Here is a 25,113-nt window from a genome sequence, read left to right on the forward strand (position 1 = left end):
CACTGATTTCAACATGGGTAATGGTATCAGAATCTGGCCCTAAACTTGTACAAATAAGGGGCACAATCTGGAAATCTTAACTCGATTTCATTCAGTTCTTAATGTTGGCAAAACTCACCTTGGTTTCAATGGGAGTTTTGCCTGCATATAAAGATACTTGAGTAATAACTGAGTAAGGACCCCAGCATCCGCCTCAACATCGTTTGCCACATAATCATATTTTAAATAAGATGTTTATAATTTAATATAAAAGAATTGTTTCCTTCAGGGAATCGAGAGTTTGCAGGAAGGGGAAAAACAGATCTGAGATTATCTGGATAAAATGAAAGACATAAAATGGAAAGAAAATGAAGGGGAAAGAGAGGCACTAACATAGTCCAGTTAGGTCTGCAAATACTTTTTTTGATTTAGTCTAAAAAAATTGTCTCAAACCCAATAAAGCTGATCTGATTCTTTTAAAATATGTAAAACAACCCACTTTTTCCTCTAGGTCCTTGATCTGTCTCTTCTGGACATCAGTTTTATCTTCTAAATCTCGGATCCTCTAGAAATATAAAGCAAACAAACCAACTCCAGACTCTGAATGCACAGAAGAGAAAATGTTAATTGTTTTGCTCAGCTGAACAAATCACCCACTTGGGGCGAATTTTAAAGATCCTGGAAATGAACAACTAAGGAATCCAGCCAGTTCTGCATTGGCATGAAATCCTTTGTCACCACTATTCCTCCTCGGCCCCCCCCCTTGATTTGCCATGCCCACAGCAGCGCACACTGATCTCTGAAAATGAAAGGGGTTAAATGCAGTGATTGTGTCCCAGAGAGATCAATTTGCAACTGCCCACTTTGGGAGGGGAGGAACGGAAGAGAGTAGAAAGAAAATCCCATTCACCACCTTTTTAAAGAAAGTCATCAAAGTGCTGGAACAATTTTGATGGGGGGGGAGGGGGCTGAGAGCCATAGAACCCAACTATAACCCCTGTATATAATGGAAACCACTTCAGTCAGGGAGTGTGGCCCCTGGTTCCAGCATTTATGCAAATCAGTCTTATCTGTGCACTGTTCATAGCTGACACTGATACTGTTACGTATCGTAGGATACTCTTTAAGAACGCTTTTGATTTTAAGGCCAGAAGGGGCCATTAGATCATCAGTCTGACCTTCTTCATAACAGAGGACAGAGAATTTCATCCAGTCACTCCTGCATTGAGCCCAATAACTTATGTTTGAGATTTGTGCTATGAGGCTGGATTCATGAAACAGGAAATAGGAAGAGAGAGTTGTTAGGTTTTGAACCTTAAGAGACAAAATATTCCCACAGCCTCCACAAAGAAGATAGTGAAACCTGTATTTGCATGCATAGTGCAGGTATTTATATGCCCTAGACAACTCAGCAGCGAAAACCAGGCCAACTGAACCAGGATCTCTCATAAGCTAGGGAGAAGCATTGGACAATAATCTGCATTCTTACACAACAAAACAGCATGGATGTATTTGTTCTAAGATCTTGGAACAACCTGATGTGCCTGCTGTAGCAGCTCCATCCTCTCCTGAAGAATCTGGCAGTCATATTCTCTGCTTTTCCTCAGCATCTGCCGTCTTAACTTTTCTACGGCTGTCCTCAGCTCCTCCTGTTGCTTTTCACTTAGCAGTTCCCCAAACTTTATCACCGTTTCTTGCTGCAAAGCATTGTACAAGGTAGCTTCAAGCTCCTGGATTCTCTAGTTGATGGAACACCAAAAGTTGGTTAGAGATGGAACATTGTACTAAATATAGCTGGGATTTTTTTTCTGGTCGTAGATTCAGGTGTCTACATACATACAAGAAGCTTCCTAGGTATAAGGGTATCCAAGATTGAAAGGCAGAGTTGGTCAAAAATGTTTCAATGTTTTGGCAAAAAATGTCCATTTTTTTCAATGATGTTTTCATTGAAATTCATAATTGTTAAATGTTTCAACCAGCTACGGTGCTGGTCAAAACTGGAATTTTCATGAGCATTTTCACCATTTTTTTCTAAAATCACAGATCAAAATACTGAGGAAAATTTCATTGACTTTAACATTTTGAATTGTTTTGACCATCTTTGTTAAAAAGGAATACGGGTGAGAGATCAGCATGCCAGGACACACATTTCTCTCTCAAGTCTTAGTCTTGTTAAAACATGAACATGTTCATTAATGCAGGGTTGAGTAGCCCTGCATTCTCTGCTCATCACTTTATCCTTTCCTCTTATACATGAAACACTCCAAAGCTGCACTCGGCAGGTATAAGCCCTGTATACAACAGATTTTGCTGGGTTGGTATTTTCCAATAAAATCAGTTGCAATTTGTGGTATACTATCTTCTCACTATGACAGGGCTGGCCAGACTTACTGACCCTCCAAGCTGCATATGACAATTTTCAGAAGTTGGAGAGCTAGGCACACCTGTCAGGGCTCAGGGCTTCAACCCTGCTCCCGCTGAAGCCCTGAGACCCCCCTCTCCACTGGGCAGAAGCCCCTACCCCACTATCCTGCTGCAAGGCAGAGCTCCCGAGCTCCCCCCTCAGTCTGGAAGGTGGAGAATGGAGGGGAGGGGGATGTGGAGGCTACGTGAACCACATTTTAACTGTAAAAGAGCTGCATGTGGCTTGTGAAACGTGGTTTGGCCACTCCTGCGCTATGACATTCACTAAAGGAAATACTTAAATATTCCTGCACATGTCTAGTTCTGGTTGTCTGCAAGACTCCAACTGCGCAAGGTGACTAATGAACAACATCTACTGCTAACTCGGAAGAGTTTCTACTTTCATGATGTGACGAGGCCAAGTACCATGTTGAGGCTGTGCAGACTGCAAGATGGTGGTTTAGCAGCATAGAGAAAGGCAGATATGAAAAAGTGAGGAAGGATGTGCAAAACCCTCACTCCCCCTGAACCAATATGAATCTGTGTCCTGTTATGGCGTGTGCTGAAGCATTTTCCTTGTACATACCATATATGCTTGGTCAAGAGCTTGCTTCCTGTAGTCTAATTCTTCCTCCAAATAACCTTTTATTTTGCAAAACTGCTCCTACAATGAATAATAATTTTGACAGAAAAAATGAATTTGTTAGTTGACATGCCATGGAAAGTATTATTTGATCAACCACAGATGTCCGATGGGAGCAGGAATTTATGAGATCTGTCAGTAATGGAGACTTTGCATGGTTGTTAATATCAGATTAATATTTAGCAAAGTCTGAAGGAAAAACAATTATGTTTGCTTTGGTAAGGTAATAGAGTAGAAATGTGCTCTGGTCTATACTGGAGTAACTCCAGAATTTGAACCGCTATGATTACTTTACAATCCATGCAAACTTGTTAATCTTTTAGGTATATTACTTCCTCCAGTTAAGGAGACTAAGAGAGAAGCCAAATCCTGACCTTGCTGAAGTTATACTAAGCACAACCCAGCTGTGAATGCCTTGCCTTTAAAATATTAAGGATTTAAAGCAGGAGTAGTCAAGAGGCAGACCATGGGCCCAATCTGGGTTGCCAAATGCTTTTGAACAGACCTCAAAATATTTTAATTTACTTATTATTATTATTTATTTTATTTTATTTTATTATTTTATTATTTATTGTCATTATTTTTTATTATTTTCTCTGGAGTCTGGACCTTGTCTATACCTTGACCAAGAAATTTGGATCTTTACAAAAAACAATTGATTACCCCTGATTTAAAGTGGGTTTAAACAACACAATGTTACAATTCAGGGTTTCTTTTTCTACTTAAATTTCTCCATGCCAGTTGATACATGCCATGTATTTAGTCTGTGAGCAATGTGAGGCAAGAATCATGACTATTTGCCTGTCTGAAAAGCACCCAGCAAACTCTCAGCCCTATATCCATAATAATAACCAATTAGCACCATGTAAAGGTGAAAACAGACAGGATCAGAGATGAAAATTGATAGCATTTAATCATGAAAAATCCCACTTCAATCTCTCGCAATTATTAAATGCAAAGCAAATTAATAACAACAATGTTATGGATTCACCAGTGATCAAGAAGATATAATTCATTTTATTTGCCAAAAGATGATTTTTTCTGACTCTCTGGGACACCAAATATTTGGATATATTCAGTGGTTTGTTACAGATAGATATCAAAAACATTTGCCTACCATGTCACTTTCCAGTTCCATCATCTTCTGGTGTAGAGCTGCTTCAGCCCCTTCAATCTGCTGGATCCACTAGAGGGTGCAAAACACAGAGATATAGGGTGACCAGATGTCCCAATTGTATAGGGACAGTCCCGATTTTTGGGTCTTTTTCTTATATAGGCTCCTATTACCCCGCACCCCCGTCCCGATTTTTCACACTTGCTGTCTGGTCACCCTACAGAGATGTAACCAACAGCACTTGCAACTAAAGTGCCCAATGATAAACAGGACCCCGCCAAAATGCTTCCCCTCTATTTTGCCTGACTACAGTAAGCAGAAGGCCAGATCCCCTTACTAAGACTGTGCTACTATAGCACAAAATAGCTTTACAGATGGCTTCAACAGCTAATTGGAAATTCCATTGGCATAGGGGGAACCCTTGAGTGGCAAAGAGCTGGCTGTGCTGGCATTATGCCACTCTTTCCTTTGTCACTCCTTTTACTGAGCTGCAAAACCAAATCAGTTTAAACAGAAATATTTCAGATGAGATTTTTCAGAACCAAGTAGGAGGTTTTAACACACAGTTCCTATTTACTTCAATGGCAATTGTGTGTCTATATCCCTTAGGTGACTTAGAGAATCTCAGCCTTCCAGTCCATTGCTAGTTTTACCATATATGGTCGATGGCTTTCCATACATTTCCTCTAATTACTAATTACATTTGGTGTGGAAGCTGCATTTGTTACAGCTCTAAATTCATAGCTTCGGATAGAGCTAATCTACAAACTTCTTCAGGTATGGTAATGTCAGTGAGGGTGTGATTCTTTTATACCAGTTCTATAGAGGCACCTTTTCTAGTGTGGATGCAGTTATACCTGCAATAAAGTGCATTTGTTGGGAAAGCTTATTGACTTTGGGGAAGCAGTATAAGCTATGCCAGCTAAAGTATTCCAGCAAGCCTTTTTTACTGCAGAATAGGCCTTTAATAATGAATATACTTGAGAGACAAGCACCACAGAAATTGTACCTTTTCTGCCAAGGATAACACAGTGCTAGCTTGAATGATAGCCACTTGCTCTTCATTTCTTAAATTCTGTAAAGTGAAAAGGAAGAAAACCAAGCTAAGGAAGGGATAGCAGTTTTCTAAAAGCATATTTATATTGTTAGAAGAAAATCCACATTCTGTTCTCACTTTCCATGGTTTGCATGGAACTCTGTCATATATTGCACAGAGCGTTACAGAAACAAACAAAGAAGCACATTAACAAGAGTGTACAGACTATTGATTATTTATAGCTAGGATCTTCAAAGGAATCTGACCACATGAGGTGTCCAAATCCCATGTAAATTCAATAGGAGCTGGTTGTCTAGCTCCCTAAGGACCCTTTGAGAACCCTATCCTACCTTGGGAAAGATGACAACCTCTGCCTTTCTGCATAATGCTAACCTGTGCACACTGACTGGACGTGCCAATCCAAAGGTATGTGATGTGAAATTCAGAATAAAACTAGACTCCTTATAAACGGGATGAGCTGATTCTCCCCCTCAGTTTCACTGGTTAATTTACACTGGTGTAACTTCATTGGAATCAGTGGAGTTCCTTCTGATTTACACCAGCATGAGTGAGGTCCATAGCTGAGTAGGCACTGACATTGCTCTCATTTGAATTTCCTGTACAGTTTCTTAAAGTGAATTTAGCGCTGTCAAAAGGGGCTAGTTTGACAGTCCTGGGAACTGACTGACGTCTGTCATATGGCAGGGACTAAATAGGCAACAGCACTGTGACCTTTCTTTACAACACCCTTTGACACACCATCCACCATGTTCTGGCAGGCTCAGGGTCCATGGGATAATGTATATTCTTGCTCATTTAATTCCTGGTCTGTCTCCTGAAGTTGCCAGTAGGGGTACCATAAGGCTAATTGAGATGTGGTGTGGTCAGCTCAGACCACCAATTCAGTTCACACAGGCTACAAAATGACTATCAAATACCAATGACGGTTAGACTGGAGCTATATTCAGTTTGGTGACCCAGAGATTAAAGACTCGATATCCAGTTACCAATCCCCTAATGCCCCCAGCTCCCCCAAATCTTTAACTTCTGGAAATAACAAGACCCTTTATTAGAATGATCCTTATAACCTGACTCTTTAACAAATAATCATATGGTAAATACACTGTCATACTTTTCTCTAATTTTATTGGTGCTACTTTACAAGGTATCAGCCTACCAGGAAAGCTGGCCAGGACTCTGACTTACCCCATTGTCACCCAAGATGTCTAACTGCTTTATGAGGTCTGGAATGCTGACATCCTACAACAAAGAATAACATAAAGGTGTCAGATGCATATTTAATCATGGTGGTGGTATCTGGCCCCTGGGAACAGGACTGAGATCAACAAAACATTTTGTAATAGCAAATAGTCAGCCTTGAGATATTAATGATTTTCCGACCCTGCTGATTTCAGCTTACTCTGAACCAGTGATTACCAATATGGGTAGGGATCCTATTCCCCCGAGACATCTTGAACTCTTAGGGCTTGTCTACATGGGGACATCCAGGAAAATTAATCCAAATTGATGAAAAGTGTGACTTTGAAGTGGATTAATTAAACTACATTAAACCCCTGTGTGAAGACCCTCATTCAGAATTAAGTGAACTAAGATAAACCAAACTAAGGACACTTTAATTCTGAATAATAGCATCCACAGATGGATTTAATGTGGTTTAACTAATCCACTTCAAAGTCACACCTTTAATTAATTTTCCTGGATGTGTCTATGTAGACAAGCTCTTACTTAATAGTCAGGCCACATGGTTAAAGTTTGGCAAAGTAATAAACAACAGAAAACAGGGTCTCATAATGGGAAATGCTGGGCAATCTTAGTTAAAGATGGAGCCGAAAGCTCTGCCTATAGTGATAGTAACATACCTTGACACCTTCCTTCATACAGTAGATCTGGAGAGCGCTTACACCATCTGAGAATGGGTGGATTTGGAGATTAAAGGGTGGGGACCGTCTTTCTCTTTCCTTTAAACATATTGGAATGCACAGGAGAATGTGTTAGAATGAATAAGCTATGTAGAACATCTAGTGATTAAATAACACATTCCCTGTCTGGTTTATCATGCTTTGCAGTGTGTCGATTCTTTACCTCATAAAAAAGTCAAAAGTAACTGCACTATAATTTAGCTAGGGCTGAAAAAAATGCAGTGTGCTAAGTGGTATGGGATTCTAGACCTAGGCAAATATTTGGCAGCAAATAATTTATTTGATGGATTGTCTCTTTTGTCTGATTTCAAATTGTCTGGGAGCAGCTCATTATCTCATTAGACTTATTTGTGATCCAAAATTATTTGCCAAATAATGGTGATGAATAATTCTTGGTCTGTAGGTTCTGAAAATATTCAAAATTCAAGCTGTGCTGATTAATTTGGTTGGACATGTGATCCCAGGCTATGTTTCTATCCCCTGATTAGATGAGTGTAACTCTTAGCTTAGGGTATGTTTACACTGCAGCTAGAGGAGCGCTTCCCAGCATGGCTAGACAGACATGCACTAGTTCTGCTCAAGCTAGCGTGCTAAAAACAGCAGTGTGCTCCCAGCAGCCCGGACTGCAGCTGGAGTGAGCTGCTCAAGTACAATCACACTGAACTCCTTGGGTACCTACTCAGGTGGCTGGCCTGAGTCACCCCCCACCCCGATTCTGCAGTGGCTATGTTGCTATTTTTAGTGAGTGAGTTTGAGTTTGAGTAGAGCCGGTGCATGTCTATTTACCCATGATGGGAAGAACCCTCCTAGCTGTTGTGTAGGCATAGCCTGGCCTAGAATCAGGTTTCTGGTGAGGATACTCACATTTATAACTCCATTATTTTGTTAGAATTTGCTGTTCCCACAAATATTCCTCCCTGCAAACTCATTCACTATAACAATTGTGGAAAGTAATTTTAAAGTGAGCATGAACCCAACAAATTGATCCATTTAATAATTTGTATGAATATTCACTGAACATATTTTGCAATACTTGTCCAGCTCTATGGGACTCAGGCCAATAGGAAAAAGATTTTATGTAGATGTCTTATCTGGTTTCTATGCATAGGAGGGAGCGGAGTGGTCCCCAAATTTAACTTGCAAATGTATTTTAGTTTATGGGACATTTTATTGAGCGATTTGTCAATTTAGTTTTATACCAAACAGAAACACAGCTGACAGCTGAGGCTGTCTGCAAGATTTATCAGAAAGGATCTGTCACAACTCTTCTTTGTGGGAGTTAGGGAAGGACTGAGATGCCTACAAGCCCTGATTTGTGAGCAAATGAAGCCCTAAACATTACTTGAAAACCACAGTAGAAGAAGAAAACAGGGATAGTGTTGGAAAATCAAAGCAAAGCAGGATTATTTTTCTTGGACTCCATAAGTAGGGTAAGCACAACTAAACCCAGATCCAGGCACACTAATAGAAAGGGCAGAATAGGCTCAGAGTCACCCTCCTCATCTTGCCATGAGTGACACTGAACCTGAACTTCAGTGGCTTACCCATCTTCAGAGTATCTCCTTCAGTAAGGGTATAAACCAGGTCTGCCCAGAGGGCGGGGGGGGGCAAGTGGGGCAATTTTCCCCAGGCCCCAGGCCCCACAGGTATTCTAGTATAGTATAGTATTCTATAATATTGCAACTTTTTTTTTATGGAAGGGGCCCCCAAAATTGCTTGGCCCCAGGCCCCCTGAATCCTCTAGGCTGCCCTGGTATAAACTTGGGTGACTCTTGTTAAAGTCATAATAAGAGATGATCATCAAGTGGAGATGGCCTGAGTGGGGGTATAGTGCTGCTAAAATGGCAGTGCTTGGACTTGGTTGGCTAGTCTAGGTACTTTCTGCCTGCAGACTCTGTTGTTGTTGTTTTATTAGTTATTATTTGTATTGCAGTAGTGCCAGTTAAGGACCAGGACCCTATGTGCTAGGCGCTGTACCAGCATAGATCAAAACATCACAAGCACTGTCCTGGTTTTGACACTACTGTGTGTGAAACAATAATGATAATAATTTGCCTCTTATGTGGGGAACTTCTTATCCTCCTTTTACAGATTGGGATACTAAGACACAGAGAGGTCAAGTGACAAGCCTGAAGTTACACAGTGAATCAGAAGTGGAGACAAGACTAGAACCATACCTCCAATAATGGGTGGGCAGAGTGAAGGCACTGGCTTTAGCAGATGTTACTAAGCAAGCTCGGTCCACGTGAGCATGCTCAGTCCAAGCCAAGCAGCAAATCGGGGGTGGGGATGGGGGGGATGTGCCTCCGCCATGTGTCTCCTCTGACTAGAACCTATGTCTCCTGACTCTCAGTCCCATGCTCTAACTATAGTCAGACACTCGAACTGTTCATCTGAGAATGATAAACTGCAATTTCTTACTTCAAGCTCTAGATTCCGGAACTCCAGCAGTTCATTCTGGTCTCTGGCATCCTGCAGCTCCTGTTGCAATCGGCTGTTGTCTGCCTCCAGTTTTTCTATCTAGTAGAAATATTTGAGTTCATGGTTTGTGCTGCCATTTCAAAACCACTGATTGTTTCAAAAACAAACCAAAACGCAAAGATAGGAACTGGCAGCTCAAAGAATTAAGAGGGTTCAAACAGTGCAAAACCCCACACAGGAAGATATTTCCAAACTTGCTGTTTTACCTTGATCAAACTTTATTTTACAGATGAACTTTGAAAACAAACAAACTCTATAAAGCTCATAGAATGCAATGGCTGGAGGTTTCAAAGGAATTACAGTCAAACCTCGCAATAACGCGCCCCACCATAACATGAAATCGCATATAACGCGATCATAAGCTGGCTCCCCTTTAAGGCCTAATACCTGTGGTCCCCAATGCCATGGTGCCCGCCAGGACATTGATGTGCCCCTGCCTAGTGCCCAGCAGGGGAGAGAAGCTGCGACCCCGCGCCTGCTGGGGACAGAGAACTCCGAGGCTGCCGGTGCTCTCTGTCCCCGGCAGGTGCAGGGCTGTGGCTTCTCTCCAGCTTCAAGAGGAGCTGGCAGCCCCGCGCCTGCCAGAGACAGAGAACTCCAAGGCTGTGGGCACCGGTGCTCACTGTCCCTGGCAGGCATGGGGCCGCAGCTTCCCTCAGGCTTAAAGAGGAGCCGTGACCCCGTGCCTGTCAGGAACAGAGAACTCCAGCGCTGCTGGCGCTGGTGCTCTCTGTCCCCGGCAGGTGTGGGGCTGCGGCTCCTATTGAAACCAGAGAGACGCCACTACCCCGTGCCAGCTGGGGACAGAGAGCACTGGCGCCCGCAGCCTCGGAGTTCTCTGTCCCTGGCAGGCATGGGGACGCGGCTCCTCTTCCCTGCTGGGCACTAGGCACTAGGCGGCGCACATCAATGCACCGAGTTGGGGACCACTGACTGAAACTGACCAGCTTGAAACCCCGCTATACCGCAACCCCACATTTAGCGCGATGGAATTTTTTGGACCCTAAACATCGCGTTATAGCAGGGTTTCACTGTATGAACCCCCAAACCACTGAAATTCAATGGGAAGGGGGAACTTCACTCACCACTTTTGAAACTCTCAGTTTAAAAGATTATAAGTAACATTTTAAAAAACATGTAAGTGATTTAGGAGCCATTGAAAATCAACAGCGCTTAGGTTCCTAAGTCACTTAGACACTGTTGACAAATTGTCCTGATATATATTCCGTAGTAAAGAGTGCTGATGCTACAAGGAGGGAATGCTTTTTATTTCTAGAAACACTGTTTTTTTACTTCTTTAAGCACGGGATCAAAATATCCAGCCTTAGATAGCAACGGTAGAGACTTAGCATAATGTAACAGGATTGGCAGTCTCTGTCCCAGGTTTGGAGTAGCGGTGTTGCTGCAGGGACTGTGCATATCAAGCGTGGGCTATGTATCAAGAGCTGTGTGACCAAATCTAGGAATAGAATAGCAGAGTCTGCCTACACCATTCAATACATTCATAAGCACCAAATTCCACATCCATAATGTGTATGCATATTGTACCCCCTAAAAGCCCCTGAGGCCATAGAGCTTACCTTTTCCAAAAGCTCTTGATTCCTCTTAATGAAAAGCTGTTTATCTTCTACCCAGTGGGAATCCTGTTTGGTAAAGTAACACTGTTATATAATAACTGGGTACCTATTTCAGTGCTTAGCCTGGGAGTCCACGTGAAATTGAACATGATTAACAAATGTGCAGTGTTGGATATTACAGTGATAGGCTTTTTTTCTACCGAACAGAGGTAGAATCTATAGTAGCTGTGTGTTCATAACAATATATTAATCTATAAATTAGTAGCAAAGCTTCTGAACCCATTAAGTCTTTTCATTAGAATGTGGTGCTCCTTCCCTTTAGCCAGTATAGAAACAATGCCCCATGATGGAGTCACAGCCGTGCTGTTACTGTACTGGGATGTACAATGGGATCATGAACATTTGTGGTTCCTATGGCACATTTTGTAAGAGTACGGGTATTAATCTCATTGTCCCACCCAGCCTTCTACCAACCTAACTTCCCACTGCAGTTTCAAATATAGTCAATGTTCATATCCTGTCCTCAGTTGTTCTGCAGTGATCCTGTGTGGTGTTAAATAGATGTGATATTCTACCCAGAAGTCTGCACTTTAATGGTAGGTGAAGTGATTCCCCCTCTCCCCCAACAACTTTGGGATTTTGAGGTTTAATTAATATGTATTTATAAAGGACTTTAAATAAACTGTAATTGGGCTTTGTAAAGATCTGAAAAATCAAGGGCCAGAGTCCGATCTCTGTTACATCAATATAAATCTGGTGTAACTCCATTGACTTTGATGGAGATTTACCAGGATAAAATCAGGCCCAGAAATTGTTATAGCAATGCAAAATATTGTTTATAATAATGTCTCTGCCTCTCAACATGACAAGAAAGGATGTGTGTTCTTTGATATCTTTTCTCTGAGTTGGAGTGGGATCATAAAGCACTTATTTTGCTAGTGGCTACCACTACTAAAAATTCTCCAGGGTCTCTTGAAGGACAACTGTAATCTAATCCTCATCTGTGCACTAAGAACTCTAAACCCAGCCCCGGAAGCATCGCTACATCACAGTAGTAACTGCTTGTTGTGCTACTGTCCTGCAAAACTCATGAAGCAAACAAGATACTATACCCAGGACCTCTGAATGCCTGGATTCATGCATATGCGAGCAGAAGCAGAGATTAGCTACAGTCCAAAACAACAAAAGAAAATACCCACTACGAAGCATCTACCTGTCCTTTTTGTGCCAAAGTTGTTTCCAGATCTTCTATTTTTGCTTTATACCTCTGGACTTCTGCTTGGAGCTGCTCCTGTGCCTGTTAAAGTCAGTTACACTGTTAAATTGTAACATGCAGAAATACCTTTTTTTGGATTTTCAATGCATAGGAAACTGAGCACAGCAGTCTGGCCTCCTACAAAGTGAATGTAAAACACTGCGAGTTACACTTGGTTTGCACTGGCATAAATTATGACACAAGGGCCTAGGCAGTGGAGAATCAGGCCCCAAATCTTCTAATTGCTATTCATTGTATTACAGTAGTACCAACCAAGATCAGAGCTCTATTGTGCTAGATAATGTACAAAACCACAAAAAGAGGCAGTCTCTCCTCTGCAGAGATTGCATTCTAAATAGACAAGATAGGAAAAAGGTGAGAGAAATAAATTATCCCCACACTACAGATGGGAAATGTTTTAGTCTTGGAAGATTTAATATAAACTGGATAATTAGCAACTTTGAACAGAATAACTACATCCACCTGTTAAAGACTTTCAAACGCATGTTCAAAAGAAGATGAAATGTTTGAACCCACAAAAACCTACGGGTGTCCTTTGTGCCTGCAAAAACCTGCACTCTGATGCACAAAAAGGGGAACTGTCTGTACCAATGTACAGAATCACCCATTTTTCCTGGCTCAGCAGGTAAATAGCATATTATGGGTCCATCCATCGTGTCCATCTTTAATAATGTTGCCCCTTTAAATATGTTCTGCAAATGAGTGAGACTGTCATTTAGCAACCGTGTCTTAGATGCCACTTTGATCTTTCCTTTGGGAGGTTTGTCTGCATTGGCTTCTAGTTGCAGCTGAACACATCCCCACCCCTTCAGACAAAGACTGACCTTGGCTTCTCTTTCAGCATCTATGATACCTCCAGTCTGCTCCTGCAGTAATGCATATGCCCTCTGCAGGGCCTGGTATTCTTTTGTTAGCTGTCGAAATCGCAGCTCTGATTCTTCTGCTGCTAAACTCTATATGAACAGAAAGAACATGCTGTATAAGCAGCAGACACAGGAGCATTGCAAAGGAGAGAAGTGCCTAAAATGTGGCTTGTTGTGGCCAATGTAGGTTTCCAATTTTACCATGTATTGTCAACCGAAGTGCTTAAGTCAAAGCAGATTGGTAATGAGCACGTTGCAGTGGTGGTAAAGATGTGGAATTTAGAAAATATTTTTATGGATTTTTAATATAAAAGAAACTCATGGTGGTGGTCTATTTCAGATTCTGGCCATTCTGGGTCTGGAGTCACTTTTATATCAGATTTAGCAACTTGTCAGGAAAACAGACAAGGGCTGCTTGGAGCACAAGGCTTTGTAGATTTCTACCATGTTTCTCAGTGACACTGATGTCAATCCAGAGTAACTCCACATCACTAAGAAGGTTTGACTCTCCTGTTCAGGCACAGGAAAATACAATTTGTAACTCTCTGTGCTGACAGGGCGGCTAAATCTGAGAAGAGATTCACTCCTGGAGGGGGACTGCCATTGCCTTGTGTCCATGAGCATAGTGTTAGAATCAGGCTGGGGCTGGGATACACTGAATCAGCACATCTGCTGGGTGTTCTGGCCTGGCCTCCTTCCCAGCTAGCCCCTGCCACTTTCTGGCCTGTACATCCTGGCAAAGCAGGAAGTGTGGGCAAATTATACTGCTACTCTCCTGCACTAAGTTTGACTTGTGCTTGCCAGAGGGATCTAGGTAGTAAATATGGCTCACTGACTTCTGTGGAATTATTCCAGATTGTGAGAGTAGACTCTGGCTCAAGGCCTGTCATTACCTTTTGCATCAGCAATGAGACGTACAGATTCAAACAAATTTGTTGTCCCCAAAATCCTCCCTGCCGCACAATGCTTGAAGGACTGTGAGTGGATAGGAAGTTTTTCTATCTGGGTACCTTTTCCTAAGAAGTACTAACCACTGCCCCATTGTGGGTGCCTTCTGGAATGACTACATCATTCATGTTGTAATGCATGGGCTTGCTTGTACATGGGATCATGGCTTCCTCGAGTGGATTTTCCCCTGTCTTCCACTACCAGGGAGGTAAAGGAGCTCTACTTCAGCTTAGGTGGTACATTCTCTGCCTTTAGTGCTGAAGGCCCCTGTGTTCTGTCCCTGATGAGGCTCATGGTATCAGTACATGAGAATGTCTGTGGTTCATTACTAATGGAAGTACAATGCTGGGATCTCAGTTAAGGACTTTCAGGGCCTGGAGAGAATTGTGGACTCTGAAAAACTGATGGGGGAGGACTGAGCCATGGATATTCAAGGTGAACTGGGAAAAGCAAGTTTGTGGAACTACCCAAAGGAACTGATTCAGGGCTCAGTTTCCTGCCTGGTGGACATGACTGCTGAACTGATTGGCCAGACTAGTACCAGCTACAAGTACCTTTCAACAAAGTAATTGAAAAGAAATGAAACCTGAGCTTAACAGTACAGATAATTTGCATATTTAGTGCTGTTTATTGCAGCCTCTAGGGGCTAGATTTCCAAAGAGCTCAGGGCTAGATTTTCAAGATCTCCATATCCAAAACTGAGGCCCAATTGACAGAAGAGCTCAGCACCCATTGTACACCCAATGTTTGAGGCCATGGCTTGTTTTGAAAACTAATTTCTCTTCAAAATCTAGCTCCAATTATAGCGAGACAGCCAATTCTTACCTCATCAAGGTCATCGTCTGGGGTTGCTGGTGTTCTGTCTGTTCTGAACGAGGCCATGGATGACGTTTCAGAGTCCATGGAGTCATCATCATAGCCAAAAACAGTATCGACTATATGTCTCTAAAACAAGAAGAACATGTGGTTTCTGAACTCCTTTTGGAGGCAAACAGCACAGGGTTGTATATGGGATAGTGTTAGCCTGTTCCAAAAACACTTTGGTAGAAACATTAAAAGAACCACAAGACATGAAAGAAGAGCCATGAGTTGCATTTCCAAACACCAGATCCCTCTGAAAGGAACCAAACATAGGTCCATATCATCAGTGGGTGTACTGAGGTCCGTGGAGTTGTGCTAATTCATTCATATCCAGTGAGCATCTGGCCTGTAGTCTAAAACTATCAGACAATATAGCATCAGAGAGTATCAATATCCCAAGAGAGAAGCCTTCTCCCTCATTTGAAGGGAATAGAATCGTATGTTGTTACTATATAAAGCTGTTCAGAGCAAGGCCACCATCTTTTAGTCCTGTCTGCAAGGAGAATGTCACAATACCAGAGGTGTCCTGTTGTACAGAACCGAGATGATGAACCTGATTCTCCTCTCACTGTATATCTTGAATAAGTCAGTGGAGTTACACGAAAGTAAAACTGGTGTGGTAACTGCTACCTCAGCGAGAATGCTGTTCACACTACATGTTTTGGTTAAGGCTGAATATCCTGCCATCTAGACTGAATCAAACACATCACAGAAAAAATATGAGTCACAACCTATGATGGTAGAGCTGCTTAACCAGCAGGTTTGGATTTCAGGGAACTGATTTCAGCATTTGATGCTTGGCACACACAGTAGAATAGTTATGCAGACAGATGGCTCAGTAAGCATTTAAGATGCACTCTTGCACTACAGCACTTTTCTCTTCTAATGCTGTCAAATTACAGTCCTCTAATAAATCCCCACTGTTTGAGTCATGCAGAAGGGATGAACTAAAGATACTAATATCAGAGGGGTAGCCGTGTTAGTCTGGATCTGTAAAAGCAGCAAAGAATCCTGTGGCACCTTATAGACTAACAGAGGTTTTGGAGCATGAGCTTTCGTAGGTGAATACCTACTTCGTCAGATGCATGTAGTGGAAATTTCCAGGGGCAGGTATATATATGTAAGCAAGCTGCCCCTGGAAATTTCCACTACATGCATCTGACGAAGTAGGTATTCACCTACGAAAGCTCATGCTCCAAAACCTCTGTTAGTCTATAAGGTGCCACAGGATTCTTTGCTGCTTTTAAAGATACTGAGAAATCCTTGTGTATGTGTATTTTTTTTTGGAATGAAGAGCACTGCCATACCCTGCTGAGCAGTACAATTTCTGGTTGCTTGTTTAGAAATAAAGTTAAGAATGGACACATTGGGCTCATTCCTTAGCCTCAGATCTGCCTGCTGTGTGCAACCTTAAAATCCTTAATGAAGTTATGTGACAGTACCTCAGTTTACCATAGGACTTATTGGGCCTGACTCTGCTGAATGACAGGACAGGCTTGCATTTTTCTGGTGGAAAAAAGTTGCCCTAACCTGGTGAATCTGGCCATTTGAGAGTCCTCTGGTGGCACCGAGCTAACCTAGCAGTTTCTAAGGCACAGGAGACATGGCCGGGGGTTCCCTAAATCCAGTGGATGGAAGCACTGGCAGCTGGTGTAAATTAGCTCATCCCTCGGATTGCTCTAAATTATTCCAGGGATTGGACTGGACTGGACTGGACTAGACTGAGGATCAGAGCACCACAAATGACTTAAGGCCTCTGCACCCTTCTTCTTTTCTGAGCTGAGTGCTGCTTAGGATCTGAGCCAGGGATTTCAGTTCACAAGAATATTAAAGTCAATGGGAGATTTGCGTGAATAAGGATTTCAGGATTGGCCCTGCAGTATAAGTATTAACAGCAGACAGATTGAAGAGTCTCTGAGGACAAAATTCTGATCCCAACAGGACCTGAAATTGGTATTGACAGAAAAACAGGTGGAAAATAATTATATTATTTTAAAGGAAAAATAGGATTTAAAAGCTTTTCCAAAGAAATTCAGATTCCTTTGAACTCCATTGCTAAGGGAGCTTATTGGAACCCAACATCATCTGTTTCCTCAGGTTTTCACTGATTGTTTTCCTGAAAACCCCACTGGCATTATTACAGTAAGACAGTCTAGTTTTCCTCTCACCTTAATTGGCTTTGAACTTCTTTTATGCTTCCTGCGACGAATCAGCTTTTCCCTATCCTGGAAAATACAGTTAAGAAATTACATGATCCAATATTTCATAGTTCCATAGACTTCAACTGAGTTAGTGTTATTTACACAAGCTGAGGACCTAGTTCTTTGTGCAGAGCATTGCTATTTAAGGTCAAAAGGGTGACCAGAAATAATGACATCTGAAAAGAAGCTCCGGCTATTTACTTATGTAGTGTAGTTGTCATTTCTGTTAAACAATTTGTACAGGGCCTGGTCATCAGGGGGAGTGGGATGGGGCCATGAGACTTGAAGTATACTATTTGCCTTGTCTGCAGATGCATCGTTGATCTCTGTCTATCACAAAGTCATTGGGCTGTGTTACAGTTGACTTCATGTTGGTGTCCCGAGCAGGGTGTTTTAGAAGATGCAACAGATTTTTCTTTGGAATCTGATTGTGTTCATATCATCTTGCAAATGTCCTGGAAAGGGGCATTGAACATTAAGAGCTGTATCCAAATGACTAGTGAATGACTGTCTAACAACACCTGCTTCTATGTCACATCAGAGGCTTGTTAAGGGGATTCTAACATCAGCACTTCTTAACCTCACTGATGTACCCGAGATTCAGATCTACAGTATTACTGATGGAGTGAACAGTGCAATGAAGAATGTATCCTTTTGGCAAGGCTAAAACCGGGGAGAGGCCCCTGTTTTCTTAGTTAAAACCAGCCTTCCCGCTGTGGGTACAAAGCCTTCTCCCTCTTCAGTTTCCAAAATCTGGAACAATCCTCTCTCTTTCTGAGTCACTTTATTTCTCATCTTCAAACTTATTTTTTTTCTCTTCCCTATACAGAACTCTGCATCTATATTCTGCACTATATTGCGTATATCTAATTGTATAAGACATTCTGCAACTAGTGTATCTATTTTAGGATTGCTGTTTTCTATTTTATTGAATCCTGGAACTATATTACTGATCATGTAAATTTTTAGGATATCATTTTGTGAAACTCACTGGGGACCTGATTTTGAATAAGACATCATTCTTCTTTCTTCAACTAATTTTTTCTTACAGCTAATTGTCATTTAGACATCTGACGACTGGATTACACATATCTACAAAATGACACAAACTGCGCCCACACATAATTGCACCCACAAAACTGTACTCTGAGACTGGATTTTAAAATTCAGATCCTAGATATAATAAAGCATTCTTCCTATTAAAATGTTACCACTCAAATCCTGTCTGTTATGAGATGAAGATGTCAGTTAGATATGATTGCTTTTAATTCCTGATGGGCTAGACATACCCTTGTTAACTCATCAATTATGTTCTGTTGTTCTATAACTTGAAGCTTTAAAAACTCTGTTTCTTGCTCTTCGTTAGCTTGATCTAAGTCATTGAGAGATTTTAATTTCTTCAGTGGAGGGTGTGATGTCATTTTTTCTCTCTGTGTAGAAGACGAAATATTTAAATATAGAAAGAAAGGAAGATAAAGTGAAAGTCAGTATTTTACAATCCCCCTTTTGGAATAAAAAAATCAGGCAATGTTTTCATGTTCTTTTAAATCTGGAGCAGCTGCAAAATTGTCATGACATTACTACTCTTTACCATCCCTTAATTATAAAAAAGAGAGAATGTCAGGGAGTTAAGTTGTAATTTATTCTGCATGAGAATATCTAGTCGGGCTGTCAAGCAATTAAAAAAATTAGTAGCGATTAATCATGCAATTAAAAAAAATTAATTGTGATTAATCGCACCGTTAAACAATAATAGAATACCGTTTATTTAAATATTTTTGGATGTTTTCTAATTTTCAAATATATTGATTTCAATTACAACACAGAATACAAAGTATACTTTATTTTTTATTACAAATATTTGCACAGTAAAAAACAAAAGAAATAGTATTTTTCCGTTCACCTAATACAAGTAATGTAGTGCAATCTCATTATCATGAAAGTTGAACTTACAAATGTAGAATTATGTACAAAAATAACTGCATTCAAAAATAAAACAATATAAAACTTAGAGCCTACAAGTCTACTCAGTCCTACTTCAGCCAATCACTCAAACAAACAAGTTCAGTTACAATTTGCAGGAGATAATGCTGCCCATGTCTTGTTTACAATGTCCTGAAAGTGAGAACAGGCATTTGCATTGCACTGTTGTAGCCAGTGTCACAAATATTTATGTGCCAGATGCGCTAAATATTCGTATGTCCCTTCATGGTTCAACCACCATTTCAGAAGACATGTGTCCATGCCGATGACGGGTTCTATTTGATAACGATCCAAAGCTGAGCAGACTGACGCATGTTCATTTTCATCATCTGAGTCAGATGCCACCAGAAGAAGGTTGATTTTCTTTCTTGGTGGTTCGGGTTTTGTAGTTTCCGCACCTGAGTGTTAATCTTTTAAGACTTCTGCAAGGATGTTCCACACCTCGTTCCTTTCAGATTTTGGAAGGCACTTCAGATTCTTAAACCTTGGGTCGAGTGCTGTAGCTAGTTTTAGAAATCTTACATTGGTACCTTCTTTGCATTTTGTCAAATCTGCAGTGACAGTGTTTGTAAATCAAACGTGCTGGGTCATCATCCGAGACTGCTATAATATGAAATATATGGCAGAATGCGGATAAAACAGAGCAGAGGACATATAATTCTTCCCCAAGGAGTTCAGTCACAAATCTAATTAATGCACTATTTTTTTAATTAACATAATCATGGAAGCATGTCCTCTGGAATGGTGGCTGAAGCATGAAGGGGCATACGAATGTTTAGCATATCTGGCATGTAAATACCTTGCAACCATGTGAAAGCCTGTTCTCGCATTCAGGTGACATTGTAAATAAGAAGCACCCAGCAGTATCTCCCGTAAATGTAAACAAACTTATTTGTCTTAGCGATTAGCTGAACAAGAAGTAGGACTGAGTGGACTTGTAGACTCTAAAGTTTTACATTGTTTTGCTTTTGAGTGCAGTTATGTAACAAAAAAAATTACATTTGTAAGTTACACTTTCAAGATAAAGAGATTGCATTGCAGTACTTGTAAGAGATGAATTGAAAAATACTATTTCTTGTTTTATCATTTTACAGTGCAAATATTTCTAATAAAAATAATAATATAAAGCGAGCCCTGTACACTTTGTATTCTGTGATGTAATAGAAATCAACATATTTGAAAATGTAGAAAAATTGGTATTCTATTGCAATTAATTTTTTTATTGTGATTTTTTTTGAGTTAATCCCATGAGTTAACTATAATTAATAGACAGCCCTACTATCTAAATATATGTGATGTTGCCCTCTAGTGACTGGCACACAGAAAGCATGAGGGAGAATTCTTTGAGTGGAAATGGTAGAAGTCTGTAGAGCTGTAGAACAAGTGTTGTAATGTCTGTAGTGTCAACACTAATTTTGTCTGTTTGCAGGACATGGATTGGTTACACAGTCTTAGGGTAGATTAACCCTGCAACTTTAACCTCTGTTAAGCTGGATGTCAAATCCCTGCTTGCAGAAGAAAGTAAAATGAATCTGATAGTCTCATCCTAATCACCAGTGGAGCAGCACCCACATGGAAAAGCAACCAGCCTGCTCAAGCGATCTGCAGTGGAAATCACAAATCAGGGATGAGATACATTAGCAAATGCTACGTGGGGCAAGGCTGCTCAGCACCCGGCTGAACTATTTCTGGCTGTAGCCATAGATGTTATTTGTGGATTTCATTAATGCCAAAGCAACACCAAAATGAGTGTGAGGAAGTGTTATACCCCCTCTGAAAACTGCAGCAGTTCCATGTTAATGGATTTGTAAAGAAGAGAGCTTTTCCCACATGTGAAAAAGTATAGCAACCAAACACAATAGAACAAATATTTGGGGTGAAATTTACAGCTCCAGGCCTTCCATTTGTGGTGCAGTTTACAGCTCCAGACCTCACATTTGTATGCCCACTTTTCCACATGCATCTAGTTATGCCCACAAATGATGCATGCACCAGGCTGTCCAAATGCCTGATGTGTGGGGGTTCTGTGAGGCAGATGATGCTCTTTATCTGCCACAGATGTGCACATAAAAATGGCTGAAAATGTAGCTCTTAATATTTTCCCTTCCATAAAGTAATTAAAGCCAGGCTTGGGTGGAAGGAAAATTTCACAGTAAGACATGAACTGAGGGGACAGCTGTTTTTCATGGTGAAGGCCTGTAAATCTAATTTATGAAAGACCACTTCAAAGCCTGTGGAAGTGCACATATATACACAGATCTTTGCTTGGTGTTCAATACCAACCATTTCTACATTTTCTTTTGTGATTGCTTTGAGTTTCTCCTCCATGCGCTGCAAAGACTGCATCAGTTCATCGTTTCTCTTGGTGAGGCACTTGTTCCTTTCAAGGAGAGGTTTGCATTGTTTTTCAGCTTCTCGAACACGTTTCAACTGTAATAATGAATAATAATGACAGGTTAAAAATGGATTTTCTTTCCTTCGCTATGGGCTCCTGCCTTCTCTCTCCTTCCCAGGTGACTATTGTCCCAACAAAGCCCTGAACAAAAGTATGAAATGGAAATGACAGAATAATATCATCTAACTCTTATATAGCACTCTCAAAGCACTGTATAAAGGAGGTCAATATCTTTATCCCCCTTTTACAGATGCGGAAATGGAGGCACGGAGAGACAACATGACTTGTCCAAAGTCACCTACAGGCCAGAAGCAGAGCTGGGAATAGAACCTGTTGACTGTGTCATACTGACTTCCTTACCAAAAGAAAGAATTGGATTGGTCCTTGAATGGCCCAAGTCATGCCGATAGTAAATATCACATCCATAGCTTGGGCCCTTGATATACAACAGACCATATATATTTGTATAAAACAGTAAGTTTATTTTAATCAAACCATTGCTTAACAGCAATAGGGCATTTTTGTAGATAGCAGCATGTTCTAATATTCCCATGTCTATATTCCTATCCACTTAAATGTCCTCCTTCCTTACAGGATAGTTCCACTGAATAACACTGGGTTCCTGTTTAAAAAGACAAAACAAAACAATCCTCTCTGGCTAGGAAGGAGGAATTTCAAGTTGCCACATTTTAGACATCAAGTCCTTTGTCCCTTTTCCATTGTCCTTTGGGTGTTTTCCTTCCATGGCACAGTACTTAGTCATACTGTATTATTTAATAAATACGCCCATTATCTAAGGTCTGTTTAGAGTCATTTTCAAAGAAGTGGCATTTTCTCATTAAAAAAGACTTCAGTAATTTAAAAGTTTATATGCATAAGAGCAAAGTAGGGTGAATGTTAATGGTATAATCTTTTAGAAGCTGAGTTTTTGAGAGAGAGACATAATCAAATCAATACAAGTAATGCATTTTGCTGTATTACTGAAATGTTGTTAAGACAAAATGTTGGTAAGACATCATTTACAAGTATTAATTAACTAATACCATAGAGGCACCCAAGATATCTATATTAGCACATACTGAGTTAATTATGGTTACTGCTTCCATGATGAACGTAATGGAAACAGCTCTGCTTTTCAAAACCTTAATCTCTTACCACAACTGCAGAAATGCTGAAGGTCAAAAAGCACTGATGTACACTTAGGCTATGTCTACACTTGCAGATGTAGAGCTCCGGGAGTTAAACCAGCCCTCGGGGACAGCAGCAGGGAAAGCGCTGCTGTGTGTTCATGCTGTGCTCCTTGTGACTGTGGAGCATGTCCACATTAGCAGCTCTTGCAACGCCACAGAGAGCAGTGCATTGTGGTAGCTATCCCAGTGTGCAAGTGGCTGCAGCACGCTTTGGAAAGGGTTTTGCAACGCCTAATGGGGCAGGCACAGCATCACATGATGCAGGTTTCCCAATCCCATTGTTCCATGGGCATCCTACTAGATTGCTCAGCTGCTTTTCAAATGAGTGGGGGGGGAGTGTGACAGGGAGTGTGTTGTGTGTATGTGAGGGGGAAGATAGTGTGTTTTGGGGGCAGAGTGTGTCAGCATGCTGTCTTGTAAGTTCAGACAGTGGCAGGGGGGAAGGAGGAAACCTGACACCACCCCACCCCTTGTGCCTCCCTCTCTCTCTCTCTCTCTCTCACACACACACACACACACACACACACACACACCCCTACCTGCCTCTTCAGCAGGAGCATTCCACAGTAATGGTTTGCTTTGTTTCTCAGAGCAGATGAGCATGCGTGCTGTCAGAAACAGAGCTTTAAAAGGGGATATCCGCACACCTGCATCCAAATTCAAAACAATGACCAGAGTGGCCACTTGACTTCAGGGGATTATGGGATGTTTCCAGAGGCCAGTCACAGCGCAGCAATGCAACACGTCATCCACACTGACACCCCGGCGCAGGCATAGAAAGCTTTATGCTTCTTGTGGAGGTAGATTACCAGGAGCGCTCCAGCCGCAGGGTCCGAGTGCTCTAAGTGACTTGCCAGTGTGGACATGTCAGGAGTTAGGGCGCCCAGGGCTGATTTAATGAGCTCCAACTTGCAAGTATAGACAAGGCCTTAAAGGCATACCTATCCCATTCTAAGAGTCAATCTGATAAAGGAATGAATTTACTGCTGTAGTCTCTAGGGCTAGCCTGCTTGCTTGCCTATATAACTTTTCTTATAGGTTTCTTATTTTCTTATGGTTTTGATTGTTTGTTTTATTATAATAGGTTTATACGTTTATATTAAAGTAGTTTGGCTGTAACACAAGGGACCCACAGGCCACATTCTGTATGTTGAATTAAGGCAAAGTTAGCACACGTATGTCTGGGACCTTTTACCCAAATAGCAAAGTTAGCCTACATATGTCTGGGACCTTTCACTCAGATAGCAAAGTTAGTATACATATGTCTATGCCCATTCACCTAGATAAAAAGTGATGAGTTAAGGCATAAGGTCCATATATGGCTGTCGCCTTTAACATAGATAGATAAAGGATGTGTTGAAGCTGGTTGGCATAGGGGACTTTCCGAAGCTCATACCCTCTGTAAACAAGTACACCACAAGGAAAGAACTGAAATAATCGGAAGGACAAAAATAACAGATGTAAGAATGATCTAATGTCATTAATATGTATGTATATGTCATCAATACACACAAACATATCAGCCTATGGAGTAAGTGTACCCCAGCATTTCTGTGGGTGAGAACACTAAGTTTGGACATGGAAGGAGGGCCTGAGTGCTCAAGCCCTATAAAAGAGGGTGACCCACCTTGCCAAAAAAGTGTTTAAACTTCTAAGCTTCTAAGGGTTTTTCTAAGTTTTGTGCTTCGGAGCTTGTTTTCTACGTTTCTAAACTCCAAGCTTCTTTGTTCTTTGTTTATTAGTCTGTTAGTTTAATTTTAGGTTTTAAATCAGTTTGTTAAGTAAAACTCTAAGGGCTGGTCTACACATGGGGCGGGAATCGATCTAAGTTACGCAACTTCAGCTATGTGAATAACTGCGGTGTCTTCACTGCGGTGTGTCAGTGGGAGACACTGTCCCGTCGATTCCCCTTGTGCTTCTCGTTGATTACGGGAGTCGATGCTAGAGCGATCGATGGTTGATTTATCGCATCTATACTAGACACGATAAATTGACCCCCGCTGGATCAATCGCTGTCCATTGATCTGGCCGGTAGTGTAGACAAGCCCTAAGCTGCAATAGTTCTTAGCTCTAGCTTCTTTTAAACTGTGCACCTCCTACTCAAGAATTAAGGAACCTGAGGCGAGGCTGGTCCTTTGTCTCTTATCACCAGGTCATCAAGAAAGGGTGTGAGTGTATTAATCAAAAGCTTTATACTATATAATACCATTTAATTACTATTTA

The 25,113-nt window shown here is 41.2% G+C and overlaps 2 protein-coding genes across 2 annotated transcripts in view; both read right to left on the reverse strand.

Moving 5' to 3' along the window:
* DPYSL3 (dihydropyrimidinase like 3) overlaps window positions 1-25,113 on the reverse strand; it is a 196,319-nt gene that overhangs the window by 155,054 nt on the left and 16,152 nt on the right. The gene's annotated exons all lie outside the window — the stretch shown is intronic.
* Window positions 1-25,113, reverse strand: part of JAKMIP2 (janus kinase and microtubule interacting protein 2) — a 107,222-nt gene that overhangs the window by 7,459 nt on the left and 74,650 nt on the right. Inside the window, exons 6-20 of the mRNA XM_050962612.1 lie at window positions 21,589-21,735; window positions 18,612-18,752; window positions 17,290-17,346; window positions 15,086-15,205; window positions 13,274-13,402; window positions 12,387-12,470; window positions 11,177-11,239; window positions 9,537-9,635; window positions 7,056-7,154; window positions 6,382-6,435; window positions 5,149-5,214; window positions 4,143-4,211; window positions 2,969-3,046; window positions 1,515-1,718; window positions 479-544 (exon numbers count right to left, since the gene is read on the reverse strand). Of these exons, the coding sequence (XP_050818569.1) occupies window positions 479-544; window positions 1,515-1,718; window positions 2,969-3,046; window positions 4,143-4,211; window positions 5,149-5,214; window positions 6,382-6,435; window positions 7,056-7,154; window positions 9,537-9,635; window positions 11,177-11,239; window positions 12,387-12,470; window positions 13,274-13,402; window positions 15,086-15,205; window positions 17,290-17,346; window positions 18,612-18,752; window positions 21,589-21,735 (1,476 nt within the window). The remainder of the gene's footprint in view (window positions 1-478; window positions 545-1,514; window positions 1,719-2,968; window positions 3,047-4,142; window positions 4,212-5,148; window positions 5,215-6,381; window positions 6,436-7,055; window positions 7,155-9,536; window positions 9,636-11,176; window positions 11,240-12,386; window positions 12,471-13,273; window positions 13,403-15,085; window positions 15,206-17,289; window positions 17,347-18,611; window positions 18,753-21,588; window positions 21,736-25,113) is intronic.

The sequence above is a fragment of the Gopherus flavomarginatus genome, chromosome 7, assembly GCF_025201925.1.
Source record: "Gopherus flavomarginatus isolate rGopFla2 chromosome 7, rGopFla2.mat.asm, whole genome shotgun sequence".
In the NCBI taxonomy this organism is placed as follows: Eukaryota; Metazoa; Chordata; order Testudines; family Testudinidae; genus Gopherus; species Gopherus flavomarginatus.